Source organism: Symphalangus syndactylus, chromosome 8, assembly GCF_028878055.3.
Source record: "Symphalangus syndactylus isolate Jambi chromosome 8, NHGRI_mSymSyn1-v2.1_pri, whole genome shotgun sequence".
Classification (NCBI taxonomy): Eukaryota; Metazoa; Chordata; class Mammalia; order Primates; family Hylobatidae; genus Symphalangus; species Symphalangus syndactylus.
The window spans coordinates 35,424,836-35,449,983 of record NC_072430.2 but is presented as its reverse complement, the minus strand read 5'-3'; the positions used below and the strand labels follow the sequence as shown (position 1 = coordinate 35,449,983).

Genomic DNA, 25,148 nt, shown 5'->3' with positions numbered 1-25,148 from the left:
AGATGTTAACCACAGAACATTGTCCAAATGGTAAGTCAAAGAAAATACATGTACAGGTTAGAACAATTCAAGTAAATTCTTCATTAGTACTTAAGGGAAACAAAATCAGCTGGAAGGCTCCCCAACCCCTCACCACCATGCACTCACACTCACAGCCAGCATTAGTCTCTACTCATTTCAGGAGATTGCATTTAGAACAAAAAAAGTTCAATTAATCAAATTTTCCTAAGGAAAGCATCTACAGGCATGGCCACAGACAAAGGGTGAGGAAACGCAGGTGTGCAAACTCTGAAACCTACAGCTGGGCTTTCACATCCTGAAATAAATCTGTTTCCAAGAACAGAGATTTCTGTTGCCCACATTTAAATCTTGAATCGTGTAAGACTCAATGACATATTCATTTTCAAAGCTAGAATCCTTACGTGGGATACCTGAATCTCTTATCTCCCAAGACTTATGAGACATTCTTTCCAAGTCTGAGAGGTGAATTAACGAGGTTATACTAGGTGGTAGAGAGGAGGCAAAGGGAAACTGGATTGAGCAGCAACAAATTATTTATATGAACATCCCAAATTCAGTTAACTAACCACATTCCACTCAACTTACATGAGAAAAAATTGTGCGATTTTTATAAATGGGATTTAATATACAATTCAGCATCATGTTTAAAAGAAATTAACCCAGATAAAAAGAATTTGGCCTCTAGGGAAAATCAGAGTTCTACTCAAAATATAATACTAACAGTAAACTACTAGGGTGGTGAATTTTCAGGATCTAATTAAAAGCTTGTTCAATTTGATGGCGAAGTAGTGGCGTGACATGAGAAGGAATGTACAAAGCCCATTACACAGCAGTACCTCCTTTGAACTGATAGGTTCTAACTCTCACTTTTTCTTATTCGTAGAAAAATACCCAAAAAGTAAAAACTTTCCTTTTTATTTTTCATAGTTTCTACTACAGAAATTTTACTCGCATCTAATTTGCATATCTGCTGTAACTTAATGTAAGCATACTTCTAAGCTGGTATAACCAACCTAAATTAGCATCATAAAGGAAGTTAGGAAAGACGCTGTAGCTCATCAAGTTGCAGCCAATGAAGATGCAGGACATTCTAATGACTTGTTAGAAAGAGGCTAAGTGGTGAACAGGCATTGCCCCAGGTTGGATGGTCACCCGCTGGTGTTAAGGCTCTGACATCCGACTTCCCTCACAACTTTTAGGTCAGTCAAGGTCATCTGGGGTGACTGACTGTGCTCCCCCAAGTAAAATCTGAGATCTTGATATCTGACATCTCAGTTGCCACAGTTTGCATCATGCAGGCTTTTTATCCAAGATCTAATGCTTCTAAGCTGGAACATTTTACCTCGGTTACCTCTTTGAGTTGCCTGCTGGGAAGCTGGGGGCCAAATTTGTAGCCCACTTCCGAAAATTGCACTTGGTGTACATGTTTCACTCTTGATTTAATATTTTTTCATTTCTCCTTTACTCAGAGCATATTTAGTCTAAATGTTACTGTGTTGTACATATCTCTGCAAGTCCTCTTAAAAAATTTCTGGGACAAAGCAACGCATAAACAAACTTTAGATATATTATAATCAGACTAAAGTGAATCATGCTTACTACATATTAAGGCTGCTTCAAGACAAAGATATTAGAGATTTAAAAGATAACATTTCTTAGCAAATTCATGTTCTCCCTAGGGCAATATTGAACTTGTAAAAATCTGCATTTCAGGAGTTTAAAATGAAAGATAAATTCAAATTGCCCCAAATGAATGTTTTCAGAAGCTTCTGAATTTCCAAAAAACATTAAAAAATTGAATCATTCAGCTTAAAAAAAAGTCTGTCTGGAAAGGTGCTTGGTTGTGGTATATTACAGCACACAGGATAACCAGAGGTGGAATCTTTATTTCACAAGTTTCAAGATACAGTACAAAACGATTCTGTACATCTCTCTATTAACAGGATTTGTTTACACAATTATATTACACTTCACCAACCTTTATACTGCATTTCATTAAATACAAAATACATTTACAAAAGAGTCTACCATGGTGTTCCTTCACAATGCCAGCTTAAGGTCTTTTAAAACTTCCTCTTCTACATATTTATAGTGGTTACATCTTGATTATATCAACATTATGAGTTTTATGAGTTTATTTTTTAATCAAAGAGAATAGTGTCAGCCTGTTTCTCAAACCAAACAGGAAAAACAGCATGTGAGATGATTCCCTGCACATAACCAAGGAATCCTGTTCATGCACACAACATTGGACTTTTACTTGTGCAAAGTCACTTCAACATACAAATCATCTTTCCTTGGGATCATTTTAAATTTTCTTGAAATACCAAGTGGGTAGAGAAATTTAGCTTCTTTTCAATGAATACCACACATTTAAAATCCAGATCGTGCCTCAGGCATTCAGGAGTGTTATATTTTAATTTATATTTGAGAGTGATGACTGATGAAAAACATTTGCATGAAAATAGAAATTTTCTTTTGTTCTGATCATTTCTTACATACTTCTAGTCATAATAATGTGTAATACATATATATATATATATATAAAATGAGATTCACTTTCAAAACAAATATCAGCTGTCATTGAAACAAATATAGCCCTGTTTTTCTTGGCAGGTAAAGGGGCTGTTTTCATGACACATCTTGTTTTGAAATGTGCATGTGAAATGTTAGTCCGAACCTCTGTAAAGGAAGTTTTTGCATATGCAGTTAGACATTAATACACATGCTACACACATAAAGAATTGTGTTTTTCATTTATAGGCCTGCATGCATACTTTCAAAACACTGGTTTGAAGAATGAACATGAGGATAAAAGAAGGGAGAGAAAGACAAAGCAAAATAAAAAAAAAATTCCTATATGTATATTAATAAAATACTTAAGTTTCCTAGAGGCATCAACGGCTCTTTAAATAAATCATCAGATCATCACCAGATCACTGGCAGGAGTTTCCAAAACTTCCCAATAGTACAGAGACAGAATGGCTTAGTGGTAAGACTCTCACATGTAAGGTAAAAATTAACCTAATATGCAGAAAAGTAACAAATCCTTAAGAGTATCAAGATTAATAATTATAAATTCATCTGAGTTAAGTGCTAAACAATAAATTTTGAAAAGAAGTCATCTTTGATTTACTTTTTGCCATTGACTGCTAATCAAAAATAAGCCTTACCTAGAAAACAGAAACTGAAACTTCAAACACAGAGAGACAGAAAAAAAAACAAACCCACCAATGCTACCTCTGCAAAATAAAAATAGAAGCAAAATGAATAGTTTCAAGACAGTCGGCTAAGCAACAACCAAATGCACAAGAGAATACTAAACAGGGTATTACTGTCATCAAGTTCGAAGGCAGGAAGACAGACTAGAAAAGGTCTTAGGAGAGATGGGCTACCATGGACAAATGAAGCCACACTCTATCTGTTAAATCTAAATTCTAACATTAAAACTCCTGAATCCTGGAGTTAGTTTAATGTCACTGACATTAACTAGCTTTAGTTATTGTCATTTTATTCAAATGGATGCCATTTGATTAGGTAAGTATTGAGCATTATTTTAGGAGAAAAACCAAACCCAACTCCTATTTGCTTAGGTACCATGTCCCATGAACAAAAAAGAAGACAGCAAAGTATTTTTGAGACAGTCTTTAAGTGAAGCCATAAGAACTAAGTTATTTGAAAGATATCATTCACAAACTGCTGGCAGCAAATGACCCAGGGTAAAATGAAGTGGAAACAAGCCAAGAAAAGGAAATTCAGAACATTAACAATAAAAAAGGCAAGTGGTAAACTAATAAGAAGTGTGTTTTTATATGAAGAACAAGACTGCACTTTCCCATCCAGGCTTAGGTGGCACACACTGTTTTAAGAAATGTTTTCTCAAAGCATGTACTTAATGGAGGGAAGGAAAGTTAGATATAAAAATATTGCTAAAGGAAAAATGAGGGTGGATGGCAGAAGAAAAAAGTGAAAGTTGGTAGTCATCTTGGGTGGTTTTTCAACTTTTAAATAAATTATAACAGTTCCTTCTAAAGGAAGTGTGGCTGCTACCATGGATTACACTTATTTTGAAGCAGGGAGAAGGGGCAGTGGTGGAGACACCAAAGTACTGTACCAACTGCACTCAAATCTCTACATGTAAGAGACCAAACAAGTCTTAATATTTACAAGAGCTGCCTAAAGCAACATTACACTTGGGGGGGGCGGTAAATTTCCTACTTTTCACAGATATGCTTTCATACATATGGCTCTCTTGGTGACCAACTCTTTGAATTTGGAGGCAATTATCTGGGAGGAAAGTTTTGCTTACCAGGTTTCCCATAATTCTCTAAACACAAAAAGGTATACAACTTCATATATAAAAGCCTTCATGTTCATTATAGACTAGTTAAATCTAGTTCTAACTACTACCTCAACTTCAAAAATCAAAGCAGTACAACTCTACAAGCAATAAACTTTTCAAGTTTTCTGGCAGATGAGGGATTCTGGGAAAAAAGCATGAAGGTTAGTATAAACAGACTGACATCAGCAGGCGTAGAAAACCTGCTCAGATACAAATGCAGTCTCAGACAAGATACAGGCTGGTGAACACCACCATCTAACAACAAAATGAAATCCAAATTCAGTTTAAGCTTTAATTTTTTCCATGTAATTATGTGAAACTCTTCAGTTTTTTTCCCATCCTATTTAACCAGACAATCCTGAAGCATAGTAGCCTTGATTTTCCTAATGCTAACAGTGAGAAAATGGTGACTATGATAGCTAAGCAGTGGCTGGCTTTCTATTATAATATAAAACTATCAGAAATAAAAAGATACCCGAATAGTATAGAACAGTATAAACAGGTTTTGGCTTTCATCAACCACTGAGTTTAATCCATCTTTGATTCTCTGAGTTTTAGTATTATAATAGTAGTCACTGTAAGCCATATCCTGGCAATGATATTTCATATTTAAAGAATTCAGGAAGGTGATGTGTTCTTTGTGCAAAAAGAAATGCAAAGTAAAATAAATCCTGGGAACAAATGCTTCAACTTTAGGAAAAGTGTGTCTGTGATCGTGGTACCCCAACCAGAGTTCGTTTTGTTTTCTAATTTCTCCCACTTAGTCCATCCTCTGGCTTCTGGATCAAGGCTCTGTATATTCAAAACAAACAAGCAAATTACAGAGTAGGTGGGGCAAATTCACGTTAGCGCAAGGAGTCAGTTCACACGGTTTTGCATATGTATATTCCATTCCAAAGAAGTAAAGCTCACAAAAAACTCCTTAACAAGGCCTTTCAGTCATTGAAGGACAGGAGTATGGTATACTGCGTGACAATCACCAATAAGAAACCTCCCAACCTTCCCTTTTAAAATAACGAATATGCTGAGTATGTCTAATTGCATGTGGACTGGTAAGAGTTTCTCAGTTATCGCAGTTCCAAAACACTTTCAAGATAGCTTTTTTTTTAACTTAAAAGGCAAATTCTATTTTCAGACTTTCGAACATGTTTAAACTTGCAACTGGGTTTTCCTTTTTACACTGATCAGTTTTTAGTGTTGATGCACAATACCTTAAAGATGGTTGACATTAAGAACTTATGCACACTGAAATAATGACCAAAAGGATCCAAGAAAGACAGCTGGATACAGTAGACGTTACTTTGAGTGTCTCACATATGTTTCCAGAAAAGAAAAAAAAAAAGCCACTGAAAGTTGTTATTCCATATGGCACTGAAACAAACATTCAGCTCAGTTTAGGTAAGAGTTACTTATCCCTGAAAATAAAGGCATCAGATTCTAAGCAGCTTTAGGAATTCAATGCTTCCTTGTGCCATGCCTCTTCTGGGAGGTGACCACTGATCCAAGGTCCTAAATCAAATGCAAGTGTTCCCAGCAGATAACTTCCTTCGCTGTAACTGATCAAGGCTGGACCCAGTGGCTGTTACTGTGGTGGCTGCTGCTCTGGGGGCCCCTCCTGCTGGGGTGGAGCTGGTCGTGGCCCTGGAGGCCTGGGTGCAGGCATGTCTTGGTGCTGCCTTTGCCTGTAAGCTATGACTGTTCCCAACAGCAGCGCAATGATGGTCATGAGGTAAAGGTCCCACTCAGGTCCCAAAAGCTGGTCCATATCAAGTTGGGTGAACATATCTCGAATCTTAATGAAAATAATATAGAAACCATTATTATCACTAAAATGTCAGGCAAGGAACTGGGAAAGTTACATCACCAGAGAAATTAAAATAGTTGGTTTTAAAAACGTTTTGCAATGTGTGTTGTGTGTGTGTGTGTGTGTGTGTTTAAAGCGGTTTTAAAAGCCTTCAACTGAAGCTCAAAATAATGTGTCTGAGGAATTAAGCTATTAATTTACAATAGCTGACACTTAATATAAAATGTCTGACAGTGTTCTTTCCATCAGTAATCCAATACACTAATTTTAACCATTTTTCACAGAAAATATTTGGAAAACAAAACAAAACAAAACAACAACAACAACAAAAACACTGGGGCCAGGTGCGGAGGCTCACGCCTTGTAATCCCAGCACTTTGGGAGGCCGAGGTGAGTGTTATCACTTGAGGCCAGGAGTTCGAGACCAGCCTGACCAACACGGTGAAATCCCATCTCTACTAAAAATACAAAAATTAACTGGGCATGGTGGCAGGTGCCTGTAATCCCAGCTATTTGGAAGGCTGAGGCACAAGAATTGCTTGAACCCAGGAGGTGGAGGTTGTGGTGAGCCGAGACTGTGCCACTGCACTCCAGCCTGGGCGACAGAGCGAGACTCTGTCTCAGAAAAAAAAGAAAGAAAAAAACAGTGGCGAGCCAAGGGGGAGAAATTAGTATCTTGGCACAGCGAACCTACTGGCAGTGACAGCACACCAGCTGGAAAGCTCTGTTCCATGACAGTGGGGCCATTTCACTATTCCCATGTAATTGAAAATAGCAGGAATTCAAACATTTAATAGCTGAATGAATAATCCTTCTCAATTAGGATTTAACTAAAACACAAAATATTTAACATCTGAATTGAAACCTGAAAGTTATGTTCTTAGCCTATGATATTTTAATTGTTTTAGTATCACTGATACTTTCTGACTTCTATTATACTTACCCATTAAGAAAGTAAACATGGGGTATAATTTTTTAAATAAAATTACATTCGAAAGATCTCTATAACACGTTTGTAGGTACAGGTGCTAAATTTTTCTGGAAAAAAAATGACAAGAAACCACTAATTGTGTTCTCTGGGGAAGAATCTGGGATGGGAGATTTGTGTTCTTCTGTACTGTTTGACTTTCTTATGATCGATACTTATTAGTCTTGTGCTCTCTTTCTCTTTTTAGTTGGAATAGACAGGTGGTAGGATTATGGGGCGTTTTTACTGTCTTCTTTATACTTCTGTATTAAAAAAAACAGCAAAGATATAATATACCCAGTACAGCATATTGTAAGATGAAGTCCTAGACTATAACCAACAGCTAGTAATAAAAATTGTGAGAGATAAGGGTCTGAAATGGTACTGAAAGAGAAAGAGTAGGCTGCCACACGATCAGCTTTTTAATTAAAGGAACAAAGATTGTTTCAATTGGCAGCGGTTACAGCACACCTGACTCGTACTACCATGAAATTATAGCAACTGACATTACACGTGTGTAAGTGACTTGGAGGCCAGAGTCCCACAAGACCAGTGCTCTGGAGCCCTATCTGTGGAGGACTTCAGCTGCATGGACTACACAAGTCCATTTCTTTTCACTGATGCTGGAGCAGCATGGACTACATTTATACCTGTGACACACATGAGGGAAAGCCCGTTCTTGAATCTAAAACTGAAAGGCATTAACAAAAGGGTGAAACATCATCCTTTTCTGGTCCTGAAGAAACTTTTCTTGTCCTGAATAAGCCTATGTTAGAAACAAGGGCTCTGAACATCTTAGGGCTTTCAGAGTGAAATGCTGTACCAGTTAATCTATTCTAGGAACTACAGTACTGGAAACAAAATATAAAGCTGGCAGAATCCAAGAGTACCTACATACCAGTATTGCCAACTAAAGTTGGTAATTTTGAAGAAACTGGGTAACCCACTTCCTATACAGGTTCTCCCATTAGCCTATTTAAATAACTCACGCTATTTTTGGAGAAGAAAATTCGGGTGGTGTTTTCAACTTAATGCTTCACTATCGGAAGAATCTGAAGTACGACAACCTGGGCAGGTTCTCAGGTTCTTCTTTCTTTTTTTTTTCTTTTTCTTTTTAAGGGACTGGTTTGAGTCACCTGATTTAATGTTTACTGAATTAAATACCGTTTCAAACTGCCATGAGTTAGTCTCAGTTTTCCCTAAACCAGAAAACATCTGCCTCCATGAAAAATGCTTTAGCGTTAAGAAGTGTCAAACACTACCTAAAAACTGCAGTAGCTGCTTTATGCCTGCATTTATCCCTCCCCTGATAAGGTCCTCTGGTACCTGAGCTGAGAAGGGAACACACCTGATACCTGCAGGACACTCTTCCCTGTGCTTCTCAACTTTTGAAAAACAAACCTCCAGGACAGACCTTCCACCATTTATATTTTAATAAAAAGAGGCACGGACCACTTACGTTTGTTTCCCGTATGTACTGCAAGAAATAGACAACGCCCAGTTTGCAGAGGGCTAGGAAGACTGGAACTTGTGCATCTGGGCTGGCTTCAGCTGCCATGTCATAAAAACGTTTTGCAAGGTGAATATCCTATAATATAGGTAAGAAACAAAAATGCATTTCTTGTCAAAATAAGTAAAAATATTTAGTGAACATATTAGACAAATTTATTTTACCTTTGAAGTTTTCATTTTAAAATGAGTTTCCCTCACCTAAACAAAAATGCCAAGCTTTAGTTGGGTAAAATTCGTTTAATTATCTAACTGCTTAATATTGAAAAACTTAATTAAAAAACTAATTTTCCCCCAACATAACATCTCATTTGCTGTGTAGATACGCTGGATACAGCCATATATCTATGCATTAACACTGTTAACCTAGAGATTTCCAAGGGCGACTTCTGAAACTCACACTAATTTTTTGCTACTGAAAACTTCAATCAGTGTTAGCAACGTCTGGTTTCAGTTTGGGACCGTGATCTTCAAAGTGGGGTAGACACACTCAAGATTTTACAACAGAGGCCAGGCACGGTGGCTCATTCTTTTTTTTTTTTTTTTGAGACGGAGTCTCGCTGTCACCCAGGCTGGAGTGCAGTGGCGCGATCTCGGCTCACTGCAGGCTCCGCCCCCCGGGGTTCACGCCTTTGTCCTGCCTCAGCCTCCCAGAGTAGCTGGGACTACAGGCGCCCATCACCTCGCTCAGCTAATTTTTTGTATTTTTAGTAGAGACAGGGTTTCACCGTGTTAGCCAGGATGGTCTCGATCTCCTGACCTCATGATCTGCTCGCCTTGGCCTCCTAAAGTGGGCTCATTCTTATAATGCCAACACTTTGGGAGAGCAAGGCAGGAGGATCACTTGAGGCCAGGAGTTCAAGACCAACCTGGGCAACATAGTGAAACTGTCTCTATAAAAAATAAGCCAAATTAGCTGGGTGTGGTGGCGCTTGCCTGTAGTCCCAGCTACTTGGGAGGCTGAGGTGGGAGAATTGCTTGAACCTGGGAGGCAGAGGTTGCAGTGAGCTGAGGTGGTGCCACTGAACTCCAGCCTGGGTGACAGAGTGAGACCCTGTCTCCAAAAAAAGAAACAGATTTTACAAGAGGTACTTGCATGGACATGTTAAAGGACTCGATTCTGCAGTTCTGCAGCTTCCATATGTGCTTTTTCCTGAAAGGGATCTGTAGAGAATAGGCCTATGCACACAGCAAAGTTTCTCCATTTTGCAAAAGGAAGGCACAGTCCTTATCTACCGCACTCTTTCCTCAAGTACATTGCCTTGGGGTGTAAACACCTCAGAGGCTACCACCGAAAGAGATACCTTAAAATACTGGTTCTGGAGAAGGCTCCTTTATTGACTAATTATAAACCCTTATTAGGGCATCTTGTGTTTCCCTGTGTTAGATATATTTCTGTAAAGGGTGAAGCCAGTCATTCTTAATTTTGGCCCAGTTTGGAGTGTTCTGAATTCAGATATGTAATAGAATGGGATGGTGGGAATTTTCACTTAAAAATCTCACTTCTACTCCCTATTATCAAAGAAGACCAAACTCTTAAGAAAGAATTCCATGAGACATGAGGGAGAAAGGCTAAAGACCAAAAATGACTGCCCCTGCCCAACATATTTAAATATAAGCAGTTACTTTCAGCTATTCCTTATTCTTGTCCTTAAGGTGTGTCATTATTTAAAAAGAAGAGCATCTTCAAATAATGGTAACAGTATGGTTAGTGTCTGAGTTTTTAGAAAAATATAACTGAAATGGTTTTTTGGATTGCTGTATTTTTCAAGATCATGGATCAAACTTCATGTGATTCATACACTGGATGATTCACTAGGGTAATTAAATAGATTCAACAGTGTGTAATTAAAATTTATCAAATAATATCATTTTTTCCAATTATAGTCAATCCTCATATTTAATATTTTCCTAACTATATTAAATGGGGGATTGATTGTTTTTAGTAGCATGAATGTTTTAAACCTCAAAAGAAAAAAAATGGAAAAGGTGATCACAATGTCTTATATAAAAAGGTGGTTCATGCCTGTAATCCCAGCACTTTAGGAGACCAAGGCGGGTGGCTCATGAGGTCAGGAGTTCAAGACCAGCCTGGTCAAAATGGTGAAACCCTGTCTCTACTAAAAATACAAAAATTAGCTGGGCATGGTGGCAGCCACCTGTAATCCCAGCTACTCGGGAGGCTGAGACAGAATTGCTTGAACCCAGAGGGCGGAGGTTGCAGTAAGCCAAGATTGCACCACTGCATTCCAGCCTGGGCGACAGAGTGAGACTCCATCTCACACACACACAGACACACACACACACACACACACACACACACACAAAGTAATGGAGTTACTGATTTTTATACATGATTATTTATTCTCAAAAGCTAAACAAAAGTTCCCTCCCCCTACTCTTATCAAAGGAATACTATGCCTTTTATCATATTCTTTATTCACAAGAATTTCTATTAGCTATACACTGTATTACAAATTAAATTAGAAGAACACATTTTCTTGTTTTATAACCTGTTATAAAAATAGATTAGTAATATCATTTTAATCTTGACTACAGTCAGTAAATTATTACCAGATGTACTCCATGAAAGCCATAACTTACATGTGATCTTTATATTAGACATGTTAAACTTCACTTGAATTAAAAATAAAGTCAGCTGGGTGCAGGGGCTCATACCTGCAATCCCAGCACTTTTGGAGGCCAAGGCACTTCAGTCCCCAGGGGTTTGAGACAAGCCTAAACAACATAGTGGTACCCCATCTCCATTTAAAAAAAAAAAGACAAAAACCTGTCAGCCTTTCTGATAGAAGCTAAGTCTAATTTGGGACACTGGATGACTGGTTTGACAATAAAGATAAGCTTCAATTACTACATTAAGTGGCAGAGATCTTCCAGAAGTTGAATGTACTGAGTTTGCTGCTCCTGAGCATTGACTGAACTATATTTAAGTATCTAATATTAGTAATATTCTAAATATTAAGGTAAGTTTAAAATATAAACATTTACATACTGAAATTAAAATAAAATGTCCAAATGTGAACAAAGCAGCAGCATTTTGTCAAGAAAATAACCGCATTAGCAAAAATGAACTTAACTTTCCCCTCAATCCTCAGGTCAACAAAGGGCCTCTAAGTGACACAGGAAGTGAGTATAATTAACAGCCTATTTCATAAGTCTTGATAAAGCCTTTTGTACTCTTCCTAGAAAATGAGAAAAGTGAAAGGCTCCAGTGTCAGGGAATGCATGCTTTCACAAGTCTCTGGTTTCCAATTCTGCTTTCAACACAACTGAAGAGGGACCTATCAAGTAGTCAGGGGATTGATCATTAAAAATAATTTCTAATGACAAGTCACTCTGATTTTTGGCATCTAACTCTTAAGGCAGTTTGAAGAATTAAGTGACCATGCTATAGTGAAACTCTTCCCATTTTCATATACATATTTATATGAATGACATTCTAGTCATACATTTAAAAAAATGAAAAACAGAATTAATGCTAAATCTACTCAATTTTTAACAAATACTCCATTTATCTCATTAAAAGATGCATTTTCAATTAATAATACAAAAAGCAAAGTTTTATCAAATTGTATTTTGTAGATTTGATCAACAATGTATTAACTGACCAACTGTGACCAGTAATATCTCATGAATTTTTCTTAACGCTTAGATCACTGGTAATAAAATTCAAAATGAATTTATACACTTGTTTGTTTCAGATAAGTATGATAGAGTAATCAATAAAAGACCTAAGCATTAAATACATTAGTATTACATTCCACAGAAGTCGTGGTAGAAAACATAAATTGAGGGAAACAGGAAAAGACGTAACTTTCCATTAAAAAACTTGCTTGTACATTTCTAAAAAATCAATAATTGTAGGTGGGTATTAAATTATTGTTATTTAGATTCTATTGGATATTTTAAGGGTAATTAATTTTATTTAAAAATGTTAATGCTTAAAATAGCTAGAACTTAGACCCTTTGAAACTTAAGAAAAAATTTAAACGCCAGCTTAAAAATGCACAAGGGGGTCCACAGTTTTTCCAAATTCTTTTGAGGGCACACAGGAAAAACCTTAAGTCATGAGTCCAGAGAATGTCAGACTTCATTAGGAAAGTATAAGAATCAGAAATAAATTTATCAGTAGAATACGTTTAATTCATTTCAAAATAATTTGAAAAGAACAGAATTTGGCTGAAGATGGACAGATAGTTTCTCAAACAAGTAGTTATCAGCAGAGGAAGCACTGCACTTCCATTTTCATGAGTCTGTCTTCAGCTTAATCCCTAAATAAAACAGCGTGGATAGCAGTATCTGTGGGTGCTAGATGATGAGAGATGGAAGGGCAGTCTTCTGAAATATTACAAATCAGTCCCATAATTTAGTGGCCTGAAATCCAACAGAATGTCACGGAAAGTCTATTTTCTATACAAATGCAAGTGTTTTCCCCAATCACAATTATATGATTCAAACGTGTTTGGAAGCCACACTCACCTGTTTAATGCCCAGTCCTTTTTCATGCATATATCCCAGATTAAACATAGCTTGTGCACTGTGTTGCTGCTCAGAAGCCAGGCGGTAATGAATAAATGCAGTTTCATAATCTACATCGGTGCCAAATCCATAGAAATGGTAGTCTCCGAGCTTAATTCTAGCCACAGTATAGCCTTAAACAAAAGTTAAATGCAGAACTGCCAATAAATAATGTTTAAAACAGACGAAACTTTTTTCTCCTCCTGTTAACATGCTTACATAAAACAAAGAATTTTAATTCGTAGTACACAAACTTTGTAACAAATCCTTTCAGCCAAGTTATAAAGTCCAGTAAAAATTTAAACTAGAAGTGTAGCTCTTCTGCAGAAGGCTTTGGAATAGAGAGAGGTAAAATCAAGTTGGTGTGTGTGTAGGGGGACAGGTTTAATATCCCTAATTCAAAAAGCTGAAATCTGAAATGCTCCAAAACCTGAAACTTGACATTCAAAGGTCATGCTCAAAGGAAACGCTCACGGGAACATTTCAGATTTCAGATTAAGGATGCTCAAACAATATGTATGCGCAAATATTCCAAACACACAAAAAAATAAAAAACATCCGAAATCTGAAACACTCTGGTCCTAAGCATTTCAGATAAGGGACACTCAACCTGTACTCCCTTCTTTCACAAACACTCCTATGTAAATGATCAGGCTCTACTTTATAATGTTATTTACATTTTAAAATAGTCCAGCTTGACCACTTAGGCTTGGAGAAGGAACAGGCAGAGAATGTTGAAAGGAAATGTATAAAAAATAAACATTGAAAAGAAAAAGAAAAGTCTCTTAGGTTTCAGACTAATGTTCTATCATATATTCTATTTAATTGCCATTTCACACAGTATACTGTCCTCAAACTGGAAACCAAAGAGTGAATCATAGCTTGATGGAAATGTGTAGTACAAAGACTTTACAACCCAATTTAGAAACTCTGGCTCTAGAAACTTCTATGTTAAGAATAAATACCAATAATGTGCAAACAAATTAAGTCACAGTATCTCTGCTTATTTTTTTGAGAAGGAGTCTCACTCTGTCGCCCAGGCTGAAGTGCAGTGGCATGATCTTGGCTCACTGTAACCTCTGCCTCCCAGGTTCAAGCGATTCTCCTGCCTCAGCCTCCTGAGTAGCTGGGATTACACGCGCCTGCCACCATGCCCAGCTAATTTTTTTGTTTTTTTTTAGTAGAGACAGGTTTTTTTTTTTTTTTTTTTTTGAGACGGAGTCTCGCTCTGTTGCCCAGGCTGGAGTGCAGTGGCGCAGTCTCGGTTCACTGCAAGCTCCGCCTCCCGGGTTCACGCCATTCTCCTGCCTCAGCCTCTCCGAGTAGCTGGGACTACAGGCACCCGCCACCACGCCCGGCTAATTTTTTTTGTATTTTTAGTAGAGACGGGGTTTCACTGTGGTCTCGATCTCCTGACCTCATGATCCGCCCGCCTCGGCCTCCCAAAGTGCTGGGATTACAAGTGTGAGCCACCGCGCCCGGCCGAGACAGGGTTTTACTATGCCGGCCAGGCTGGTTTCGAACTCCTGACCTCAAGTGATCCTCCTGCCTTGGCCTCCCAAAGTGCTAGGGTTACAGGCGTGAGCCACCCTACCCGGCTTCTGCTTAATTTAAAGGTGATGAATGACATGATTTAATGTTCATGGGAGATAAACAACATAGGGAGGTCCCTGGGTGCAACTCTTATCTTAGAATTAATCACTCACCTTGAGAGGCGGCCCTGTTCCAATGTAGCAAAGCTCTGGGATAAGTTTCATTCTCACCTACAATGGTTGCTTCTCCTACAGGAAAAGAAATGAAATACGAATCAGGCATTTAAGAAAAGGCACTAGACTTATTTTTCATTTGCAAAGCAGGGAGGATAGGTGAAGCATAAGTTAAACAAGAATTAGGATATAAGAATTAAAACAAATACTGAAATCAATTACTGAACTAAAATAGTGAGTTAAAAGCAATCACTGGATGCAAGAGGCACTACTTTGTGAAACATGTTTTATCTACAGAACCAATCATGAGACTATTGAGACACTTTTCTACACAGCGTTAGGAAAATGGCGTTTTTGTATCCACTGTATTTTCAAAAATACATTTATGCAAAGTGCTTAATTTCAAAATGAATGTCAAATCCATTTCTACAGTCAACTCTAGTTATAAAACTAACTTTGATGGCTAAAGTAAAATATTAATAACTTAAGCCTGTGTGTTCAGTTCCAGTTACAATAATAAAGACTGTTTCCTAATAGCTTTTCTTTTTGAATACACTAAACATTTCACTGGCATGAACTCGTACATTCTAAACCTAAGCAGGACTAAAATGAACCTTACTCTGATCAAGAATAAAGGCTGCATTGCTTTGTGCCACTTCATAGCCCTGTTCAGCCAGGAGGAGGTACTGGATCACTGCAGCATTGTAATCGCCATCTTTATAGCTGTTATAGGCAGTCATAAGCCTTTCAGACCAACGGCCTCGTTCACATACATTCTTAAACAACTGTGTGAGGTGGGGAAAAAAAATCAGTACAAGAAAATAAGAAAGATATACCAGAAAATCACTTATGCACGTTGGTTGCAGATAACTATTAAGCTTGTTCCTTCAATTTCTGGCAGCTTTCTTGAATAGACATAAAAGTTTGAGATACTTATTTAAAGTTTTCACTTACTCTTTAGAAGTCAACAGGTTTATAAAAAAATAACAGTACACAATTATTGTACTACAAAAATTACCATTTACTCTGCCCAGGCACTGTTGTAATGATTTATGTCTATTACCATTCTGAATCCTCCCATGAGGTTCATGAGGGACCACCCTAGGAGATAAGTCCTGTTAAAAGCCCCATTTGACAAGTGAGTAAACTAAAGCACAGATTTAGAAACTTTGCTAAGCATTTATCAATGTCACTCTAAAGTGCCAGGTCTAAGAGAGAGCTAAGAGGAAAATTTCCAATTAGGAGATACTAGCATTCCTTTTTGGAACATTCATTCAACTTACTTCTTTTTCTTTTTTTTTTTTTTTTTTTTTTTTTTTTTTTTTTTTTTTTTTTTAAAGAGATAGGCTCTTTCTATGTTGTCCAGTTGGTCTTGAACTCCTGGACTCAAGCCATCATCCACCTCCTAAGCAGCTGGGACTACAGGCACGTGTCATTGTGCTCAGCTTATATATTTTTTTGATGCTGATTATTATCAGATACTGTCTTAGATGCTAGAAATACTGCAGACACCAATATCTCCCCTTATACAGTTGATTCTAATAGGGAGAGACTGAATAAGTAAGTATAATAATTACACACAGACACCTCAGTCTTCCCTCAGTATATCAAAGCTAGGTAGGCTGAGTCTAGAACTATAGAAGAAAACAAAGAAAACCAGAATTACAAACGCAGACTTTCCTGGTGGGCAGATCAACTCCCTACACACAAGCTGGTAGAAAAGACCTTACCTCCACTGCAGTGTGACATGATCGCATCACACCGGTGCCACTGGCATGCATCTGAGCTAGGTTATAGAAAGCCAAGATATGGCCTCCCTGAGAAGCTAAATTAAAATACTTCAAGGCCTGTTTATAATCTCTCTTGACTCCAATGCCGTCTGTAAGAAAAAAAAAATCACACGAGATAATAGACTTAAGATTTAGCTAAGTATCAGAGAAGGCTTATATATGAGGAATAAAACTCTAATGAAAGAATTCTTACTGAGTAAATATGTGAATCTAATACAAATTAACATACTGATACAAATTAATATAATTTACAGTGAAAAACAAGATAATACAAATCATTGAACTGGGAGAACATTTAACCAGCCAGAATTTGATAACACCCATATCCATATCATAATGCCATCTAGTGGAAAACAGCTTAATTTAGATCTTGGTGTATCCATCATTAATTCCAGTGTTACTTACTATAGTACATGGAACCAAGCTGTAGTTGCCCATCCACCCAGCCTTGTTCAGCAGCTTTCTGGAAATACTTCAGGGCTAGATCATAATTCTGTAGAAAAAGATGTCATATGATGAGAAAGTTCAAAAGGCAGACATACTCAAAAGTTAAGAGATTTATTTAAAAAAATGAACAAAGCATATAAAAAAATTCCCAAAGAGCCATTAAAAAGGCCACTTTCTAATTCTTATAATACATAGTAATACACATTAAGTCCTACGGGGATTAATATTTAAGGTGGTGAAGAAAAGCAAATAGAGTTTTTGTGAAACAATTTGTATGCTGCTCTCAGAAAGCATAAACACTAGCAGAACATCAGACCAGGAATTAAGAAACAATCTTCTCTGCTAACCAATTAATCCTTTTTAAACTTCAATTTTCCTAAAATTAAAGAAAGAAAATTCTCTCCTTATTCATTTATTCCCTGTGTACCTTACTAAACACTACATGATTATTATACTTCAAAGGTCATATGTATCTAAGAAGAAAAGTTAAAATAAAGGTTACTACTGAATTTTAGTGTCCTAGAATGACTGGAAGGCCTCAAAATGAGAACACATCACTGTCTTTTGTGTTAGAGAATACCTATAGATATTAAAAACCTAGCTCTTAAACCTAGCTCTTAGTTTCAGCCTCAAATTAAAAGGAATATTACTTGGAAAGATCATATAGAGAAGGAAACCGCAATGTGAATCCAGGGACATCCAACATGAGGAGGCTGCACAGAAGGATGAGATGCAATGACCAAGGAAACCCAGACACAGACAGAACACCAGGGAAGCAAGAGGTCAAGTGAGGTAGAATAAAAAAATGTCAATCGGACCAACATTTAGGCGGTTACTGGTGATCTGTACAGAGAGTATAGTTCCATGAAGCAGAAGTTTGATTGCTAAGAACTCAAGAGTGAACGGCAGCAACTTAGTTTGACTCTGAGTGAAGGGCTGGGAGAAGACAGGTGGTAGCTAGAAGGGGCAAAGGGCAGAACAGAAAGCTTTCCTCCTCCTTAATGGAAGACAGTTATGCATTTTGTCAGGCCTGAATAAAAAGGTAGGCAAGGAGATGTTTAAGTCCTGAGAAATGGTTAGAGCAGGTGGGGTAGACAGCAGAGATGGAAGAACAAGAAACAGTTCCACATCTCTGGGAGAAAGTGCCAGACACAGAGCTGTTCTAAGACAGTTGAGATGGTGTCTGTTGGGTGTGGGGTGGTAGTGAGACAAACTCAGAAAACAGGAAGAGGTTCAGCTTTGCTTACAATGGAATAGCCCCACCTGGGCTGACTGGAAGCTAATTAAGGAACACGTCCCTACCTCTCCAGCTGCCTGCTCATTAAAGAGAGAATGTCAGACTGAACACTTACAACTTGAACTCCTCTCCCATAGAGGTAGGCCATTCCAAGCCCACTCTGTCCAACTGGGTTGCCCTGCAAAGCAGAGAAATCAGACAAAAGACTGAAAAGCATTCAAAAATAGGCAAGAATAAATAACTGCAAAATAAATCATTTATAAGCTTATTCAAAAACATGTCTTAGTACTTTTCAATTCAAAACAAAACTTTCTTCTTCTCATCAGACTAAACATAATATTGACTTTTAGACATCTGGGGGCTCTGGGTAATTTGCTGAAAAAGAGTAAATAGTAAATTCATTTAGAATTAAATTTTCTTTACTTTATGACCATCTGTACCATGAATTTATGACATAAAGCATGACTAAAGTATTTCATCAAAATGAAAGGCAGGTCACATTTTTGCAGTTTTTCATTGGTAACATCCCACCCCAATAAAGAGGGAAGATATCATGGAACATCTTGTAATAATAGCATAATCATGTAATAATAGCAATGCTGCTATCAGGTGACGAAGATATACTTAGGATTATTGGAGTGTCATGGAACAAAGAGAATCACTGTTTTGGGACTAGAAAGAAAAAAAATCTAGAATCTGCCTAAACTTAGAGAGACAGAAGACATCTTTAAAAAGATTGTCATAGCATTCCTTTGGGAAGCATTCAAGTGATATCTGGAACTACACTAACATGTATAATAGTTGACAGAGAGGTAAGTATACATACTGAAGACATACAAGATTTTAGGTACTCATATGCAGTTTTCTGAGCCAAAGAAAGCCTAAATTATGTACTATGATTATCAAAAGTACCCTATTATGTAAGTTTTAAATTTCATGTTGTGATACAAATAGGGTAGATTATATAAGTTCAAGCTCCATTACTAAAAATCAGTATTTCCCCAATTAGGAAGCTTCTCAGTGAAACTTAACAACTAAAAATCAACAACCTAGTCCCTAAAAAAATTGCTTTTTATCAGGAGGGCTTTGTTTAATTAATACATTCACATGAATCATCCTTAATATGCAGTTTCAATAATGTATAGCATGAGTTGGTTATGATTAACCCTTTAATATAACAAATTATTAAAATATTAGTAATATGGTACACATTTCAGTACACTGAGACAAAGCCTTACCATGTCAGCAGCTTTCTTAAAGTAGTGGAGAGCTGTCTCATTACTCTGAGGTACAATGTCACTTCCTTCCGAATACATCTGGAAAACAGATCCCAATTTCAGTAAGAGCTGTAACCCTCTCTCCAATTACATTTTTCTCCTTTCTCATCTCCTTTGGGTTTTGTCAGATCTCATTAAATCTTTCCAAAAAATTTAGAATTCCCCATAGGATATTTTAGAATTAAAAGCAAAGGCCGGGTACAGTGGATCACGCCTGTAATCCCAGCACTTTGGGAGGCCAAGGTGGGTGGATCACGTGATGTCAGGAGTTCGAGATCAGCCTGGCCAATATGGCAAAACCCCGTCTCTACTAAAAATACAAAAATTAGCCAGGTGTGGTGGCATGTGCCTGTAATCCTAGCTACTCGGGAGGCTGAGGCAGCAGAATCGCTTGGGCCCAGGAGGCTGCAGCTGCAGTGAATTGACAGCTTGCTACTGCACTCCAGACCGAGCCACAAAGCAAGACCTCATATCAAAACAAAAAACAAAACAAAACAAAAAAAACAAAAGAATTAAAAGCAAACTCTTAAAAGCAAACATTTTAGTAATTATATCTTTTGTTGCCATCTCAAATGTATGACTTATTTGTAAACATGAATACATAAAATCAGCTCATATATTGGTCTCAGAAGAAATCTTTTAAGCCCAACATGAATCATTTTTCTCACTCTATTCCAGGGCAGTCAAATGGTTAGTAAGTTGCTTAGGATCAGATCAGTGATTCAACAAGGAAAGGGGAAGCTGCTTGCAGCATTCATTCTTCTTTCTCCTCTACCACTACTTTCCCCAGGATAAGATCACAAGTGGGTCTTAAGTTCAGGAAACGAAGTAACTAAAAGGCTTACTTGAAGAGGGTTTAAACACTAAACAATCAGAGCATCAGGTATGGAGAATGATAAAGGGCCAAGAGAAAAAAACAGATTGGTCAAGACTGTCTTTATTCACATACATGTGAAAGAAACAATAAATTTAAAAAATAGTTTTTAAAGACAGTGACAGTAATTCAGAGCAAGAACGAAAGGAGGAGGAATGAAAAGTTCTTAAATGCTTAACAAAAACAGAGGGAAATACCAAGTTCTATGCTATGGAACAGCTGGAATATTTAAATGTAGTTACCACACCCCAACTACTAGTATGATCATGAGGCAAATCATGATGAAATTTCCCTATTGTAAAAACCTTTGTGATACAGTCCATCTAAACTTCCTTACTTTAGGATTTAGTTATAAGTGAAAATACCCATTGATTTATACTATGTTTCAAAATAACAAAAAAGTTTTGAGATTCTTCCATGACATATGGAATTTATTTATAAAGTTTCTAGACTTAAATGTTCTGTTCCCTTGATTGAGAACACAGCTACAATGAGAAAAGGTGAGTCATGGCTATCACACTTAAGACAATTAAAAACTCTGCAAATAAATTTCAACAAACTCTAATTGCCTCCATTCAGCATGGAAGGAAACAGACAACTGTGAGAGTCTTAGCAAAAAACTGCACAGCATCAAGAATACATTCCTCATTATTGCATACAATACACAAAAAGTAGGAGCTCAGTGAGAGCTGACTTCAATGAAGAATTAACATACTGATGAGCAAAGACTATTTTTTTGTTTCTTTTTGACGGAGTCTCGCTCTGTCGCCCAGGCTGGAGTGCAGTGGCGTGGTCTCGGCTTACTGTAAGCCTCAGCCTCCCAAGTAGCTGGGACTACAGGCGCCCACCACCACACCCAGATAATTTTTTGTATTTTTAGTAGAGATGGGGTTTCACCATGTTAGCCAGGATGGTCTCTCCATCTCCTGACCTCGTGATCGACCCACATCAGCCTCCCAAAGTGCTGGGATTACAGGCATGAGCCACCACACCCGGCTGCAAACACTATGTTATATTTAAGTTGCCTAAGAAAATGCCTCAGAACAGCACTTTAAGATATAATAGTCTTGCACTAGAAATTTTATTTCCAATTTATTTTTGGTAAATTGTAGATCCTGAACACAATACATGCTAATTATGCAAACACCTCTTGCTATTACATAAAACATTCACAGGATGTACAGTACCTTTCCCAAAAAGGCCATGGCATGTGAATTGCCAGCATTTGCTGCTAAATTGAAGTAGTCAAATGCTCTCTACGAGAAAAGAATTTATTAAAATAATTAGTTTTTAACAGAATCTGCTTTTGACTTTCAGCCAAAATAATTATTTCAGGATCATTTAAAAAATCTTGTTATATTACAGTGCTTTAAAAACAAGAATATCCAGTTGCCAATATTTTGAAAGAGAAATCAGTACATCTAGAAGTTTTATTTTACCAAATAATAGTACCATTTACCATTAAGTCACTGCATAATTATAGATGCAAAGAAATTTCTTGTGTTGCCTAAACTTAAGGTCCAACAAGGCTCCTGTTATTTACAGGCAAAGCGAACATCAGCCTGCTTAAAAGACATTTAAGAGCAGCTTGACTTCTTTGGTCTATTTCTCTAATGATAACCTGGGAGAAAGGAAAAACTAAGAAGTCTTTCCAAAACATGGAGCATATTTTCATTGTTGTCTAAAGGAATACATTCCTCTTGTACTGTTGAGAGAAAAATTCTTGACCGTACTTAAAAATCACTTAAGTAAACACACTAGCATCAGCAGAAATTCATTATCACCACTCTCAACTGTATTGCCGCCCATTTTTGTTAAGGACCTTGTACCATTGGTTATTCCTCTTCTTTTCCTTGCTGACTTAACTTCTCCCTCTTTTGGAACCAGTTCCCCCTCAACCACATTCTATAATCTCATCATCAAAAAATAAAACTCAGCAGGGCGCGGTGGCTCTCACCTGTAATCCCTGCACTTTGGGAGGCCAAGACGGGCGAATCACTTAAGGTCAGGAGTTGACCAGCCTGGCCAATATAGTGAAACCCTGTCCCTACTAAAAATACAAAAATTAGCCTGACATGGTGGCATGCACCTGTATTCCCAGCTACTCAGGAGGCTGAGGCAGGACAATTGCTTGAACCCAGGAGGTGGAGGTTGCAGTGAGCTAAGACTGCGCCACTGCACTCCAGCTTGCGTGACAGAGTGAAACCCTGTCTCAAAATAAATAAATAAATAAATAAAATAAAAAAAAAATAAAACTCAAACCAAAACACACAAGATATGTATCTCCTTTAGACCCGCTACTTTCCTTCACAGCCAAGCTTCTCGAATAAATTGGTGACATGCACTTCAATTCACTCTGCATTCTAGTCTTAATTGACTTCCATACACTACATCAAAAAGACAGTTCATCAAGGCCAGTGACGATCTTCATATTGCCAATCTAAATTTCAGCTCACCTCACTCCACCTTTCTCTGCAACATTTGGCAGAGTCCATCATGGCTTTCTTCTCGACAGACTCTTAGCTTGGCTAACAAGATGTCACACTCTCCTGGTTTCCATCCTAAGTCTACTTGTACCACCTAAGTCTCCTTTGCTGGTTATTTTTCTATCAGTTGACTTCTGAACATTAAAGTTCTTCAGGGCTCAGTTTTGGACTCCATTCTCACTTTGCGTTCTCTAAGCAATCTCATCTACTCCCATAGCTTCACACACCATCAAGATGATGGCAACTCCTAAATTTATATTTTCAGCTTCAATCCAGTCTATTCAACTACCTCTGAACACACTATCCAATGCCTGAACATACCCCTAAAATCTTCTCTTCTTGGCCTCAACTTGCTTCTCCTCCAGCAGCTCAATTTAAGCAAATGGCAATACCATCTTACTGGTTGCTTAAGGTATCAGCTCCCCTTCACTTATATCCTATCCATCCCTAAGTCCTGTTACATTTACCACCAAATACATCTTGAATCCACTACTATCTTCCGTTACCGTGGTTCTAGTCCAAGCCACATTCTCTCTCACCTGAACTTCTGGAATATTCCCCTCCCTGATCTGCCTGATTTTATTCTTGGGGTCTTCTAATTCATTTTCTATACTGCAGCCAAAGCCATTGTTTTCAAATCTGAACATGCTGATCTTTGTAGCTCCTTGAATGCTGCAGGGATATGCTGATATGATCTCAGTTCTGTTTCATGTACTATGGGCAGACCAGCCATATTCCTGTAGTATGGGCAGACTAGCCATATTCCTTCCTGTCTCTGGGTCTGTGCACATACCATTCTTTTTGGCCTGGAAGGACCTTATCTCCAGGGTCAACTTAAATGTTTTCTACTTCTCTTTACAGAAGTCTTCCCTGGCAAGTGGTACCTCCTACCCATTAATCAATTATTGTATCTTTTAAATCTCCTTTGTAAGAATAACCACAATTTATATTTGGTGTGATCATTTAAAAAATATCTAATACTCCTATTAAAGTTAAAGCTCCAAAAGGTTAAAGACCAAAACTATTTTGTCCAATATTGCATGGTGAATGCCTAGCAGTGAATGGCACATAGTAGGTACTAATATTTGTATTCTTCAGCTTTCTTAGGGGTTGGTTACATCTTGAAAGCTCATTTGTGATGGGTGTTTAAATGATAGAAGTTTGATACTGGCATTGACTTAGCAAGAAATATATTGGGAACATCATTTCCTGCTATAACTGAGGTGCAAAGCCCTAGGAACAGGGTAGTTACCTGATGATTCTGTTCTACTCCACGCCCTCCGTGCAGGTGCAATTGTCCAAGACCAACCTGAAAATGATCATCGACAACGCAAAAGTAAGTGGTACCATCTGGCACACAATTAAAATCAGACCAACAAGAAATGATTTGGTCATAAAATGGTTTTCTGTTCATGACTCAAAAAACTAAAAGATTTAGTCTTAACTCCTGAAAATGCTATTCTACTTTAATTAACCTAAAAATTTTGAAAAGTAAAAACGTGTACTTGTAATTGCAAAGTACCATTTGCGGCCAGGTGCGGTGGCTCACGCCTGTAACCTCAACACTTTGGGAGGTCGAGGGCGAATCACTTGAGCCCAGGAGTTCAAGAACAACCTGGGCAACATCGCAAAATCCTGTCTCTACAAAAAAAAAAAAACAGAAAAATTAGCCGGGCTTGGTAGCATATGCCTGTAGTCCCCGCTACTTGAAAGGCTGAGATGGGAGGATCACCTGAGCCTGGAGAGGTCGAGGCTGCAGTGAGCTGTGATTGTGCTGCTGCACTCCAGCCTGGGCGACAGAGAGAGCTGTTTTCCCAAAAAAACAAAAAACGGGCTAGGCACAATGGCTCATGCCTGTAATCCCAGCACTTCTGGAGGCTGAGGTGGGTGGATCATCTAAGGTCAGGAGTTCAAGACCAGCCTGGTAACATGGTGAAATCCCGTCTCTACTAAAAATACAAAAATTAGCTGGGCGTGGTGGTGGACATCTGTAATCCCAAATACTCTGGAGGCTGAGGCAGCAGAATTGCTTGAACCTGGGAGGCAGAGGTTAAGGTGTGCCGAGATCGTGCCACTGCACTCCATCCTGGGCGACAGAGCAAGACTTCGTCTCAAAAAACAAATGAATAAACAAAACGAAAAACAAAAA

At 37.8% G+C, this 25,148-nt stretch overlaps 1 protein-coding gene across 2 annotated transcripts in view; it reads right to left on the bottom strand.

The window, feature by feature from the left end:
- Window positions 1-1,887: 1,887 nt before the first annotated feature.
- Window positions 1,888-25,148, bottom strand: part of SEL1L (SEL1L adaptor subunit of SYVN1 ubiquitin ligase) — a 61,992-nt gene continuing 38,731 nt past the window's right edge. For both annotated transcript variants that reach the window (XM_055288536.2, XM_055288537.2), the window contains exons 11-21: window positions 24,252-24,308; window positions 21,701-21,769; window positions 19,601-19,678; window positions 18,478-18,540; window positions 17,084-17,171; window positions 16,619-16,767; window positions 15,508-15,673; window positions 14,889-14,963; window positions 13,144-13,316; window positions 8,594-8,722; window positions 1,888-6,155 (exon numbers count right to left, since the gene is read on the bottom strand). In XM_055288536.2, the coding sequence (XP_055144511.1) occupies window positions 5,946-6,155; window positions 8,594-8,722; window positions 13,144-13,316; window positions 14,889-14,963; window positions 15,508-15,673; window positions 16,619-16,767; window positions 17,084-17,171; window positions 18,478-18,540; window positions 19,601-19,678; window positions 21,701-21,769; window positions 24,252-24,308 (1,257 nt within the window). In that variant the 3' untranslated portion in view covers window positions 1,888-5,945. The remainder of the gene's footprint in view (window positions 6,156-8,593; window positions 8,723-13,143; window positions 13,317-14,888; window positions 14,964-15,507; window positions 15,674-16,618; window positions 16,768-17,083; window positions 17,172-18,477; window positions 18,541-19,600; window positions 19,679-21,700; window positions 21,770-24,251; window positions 24,309-25,148) is intronic.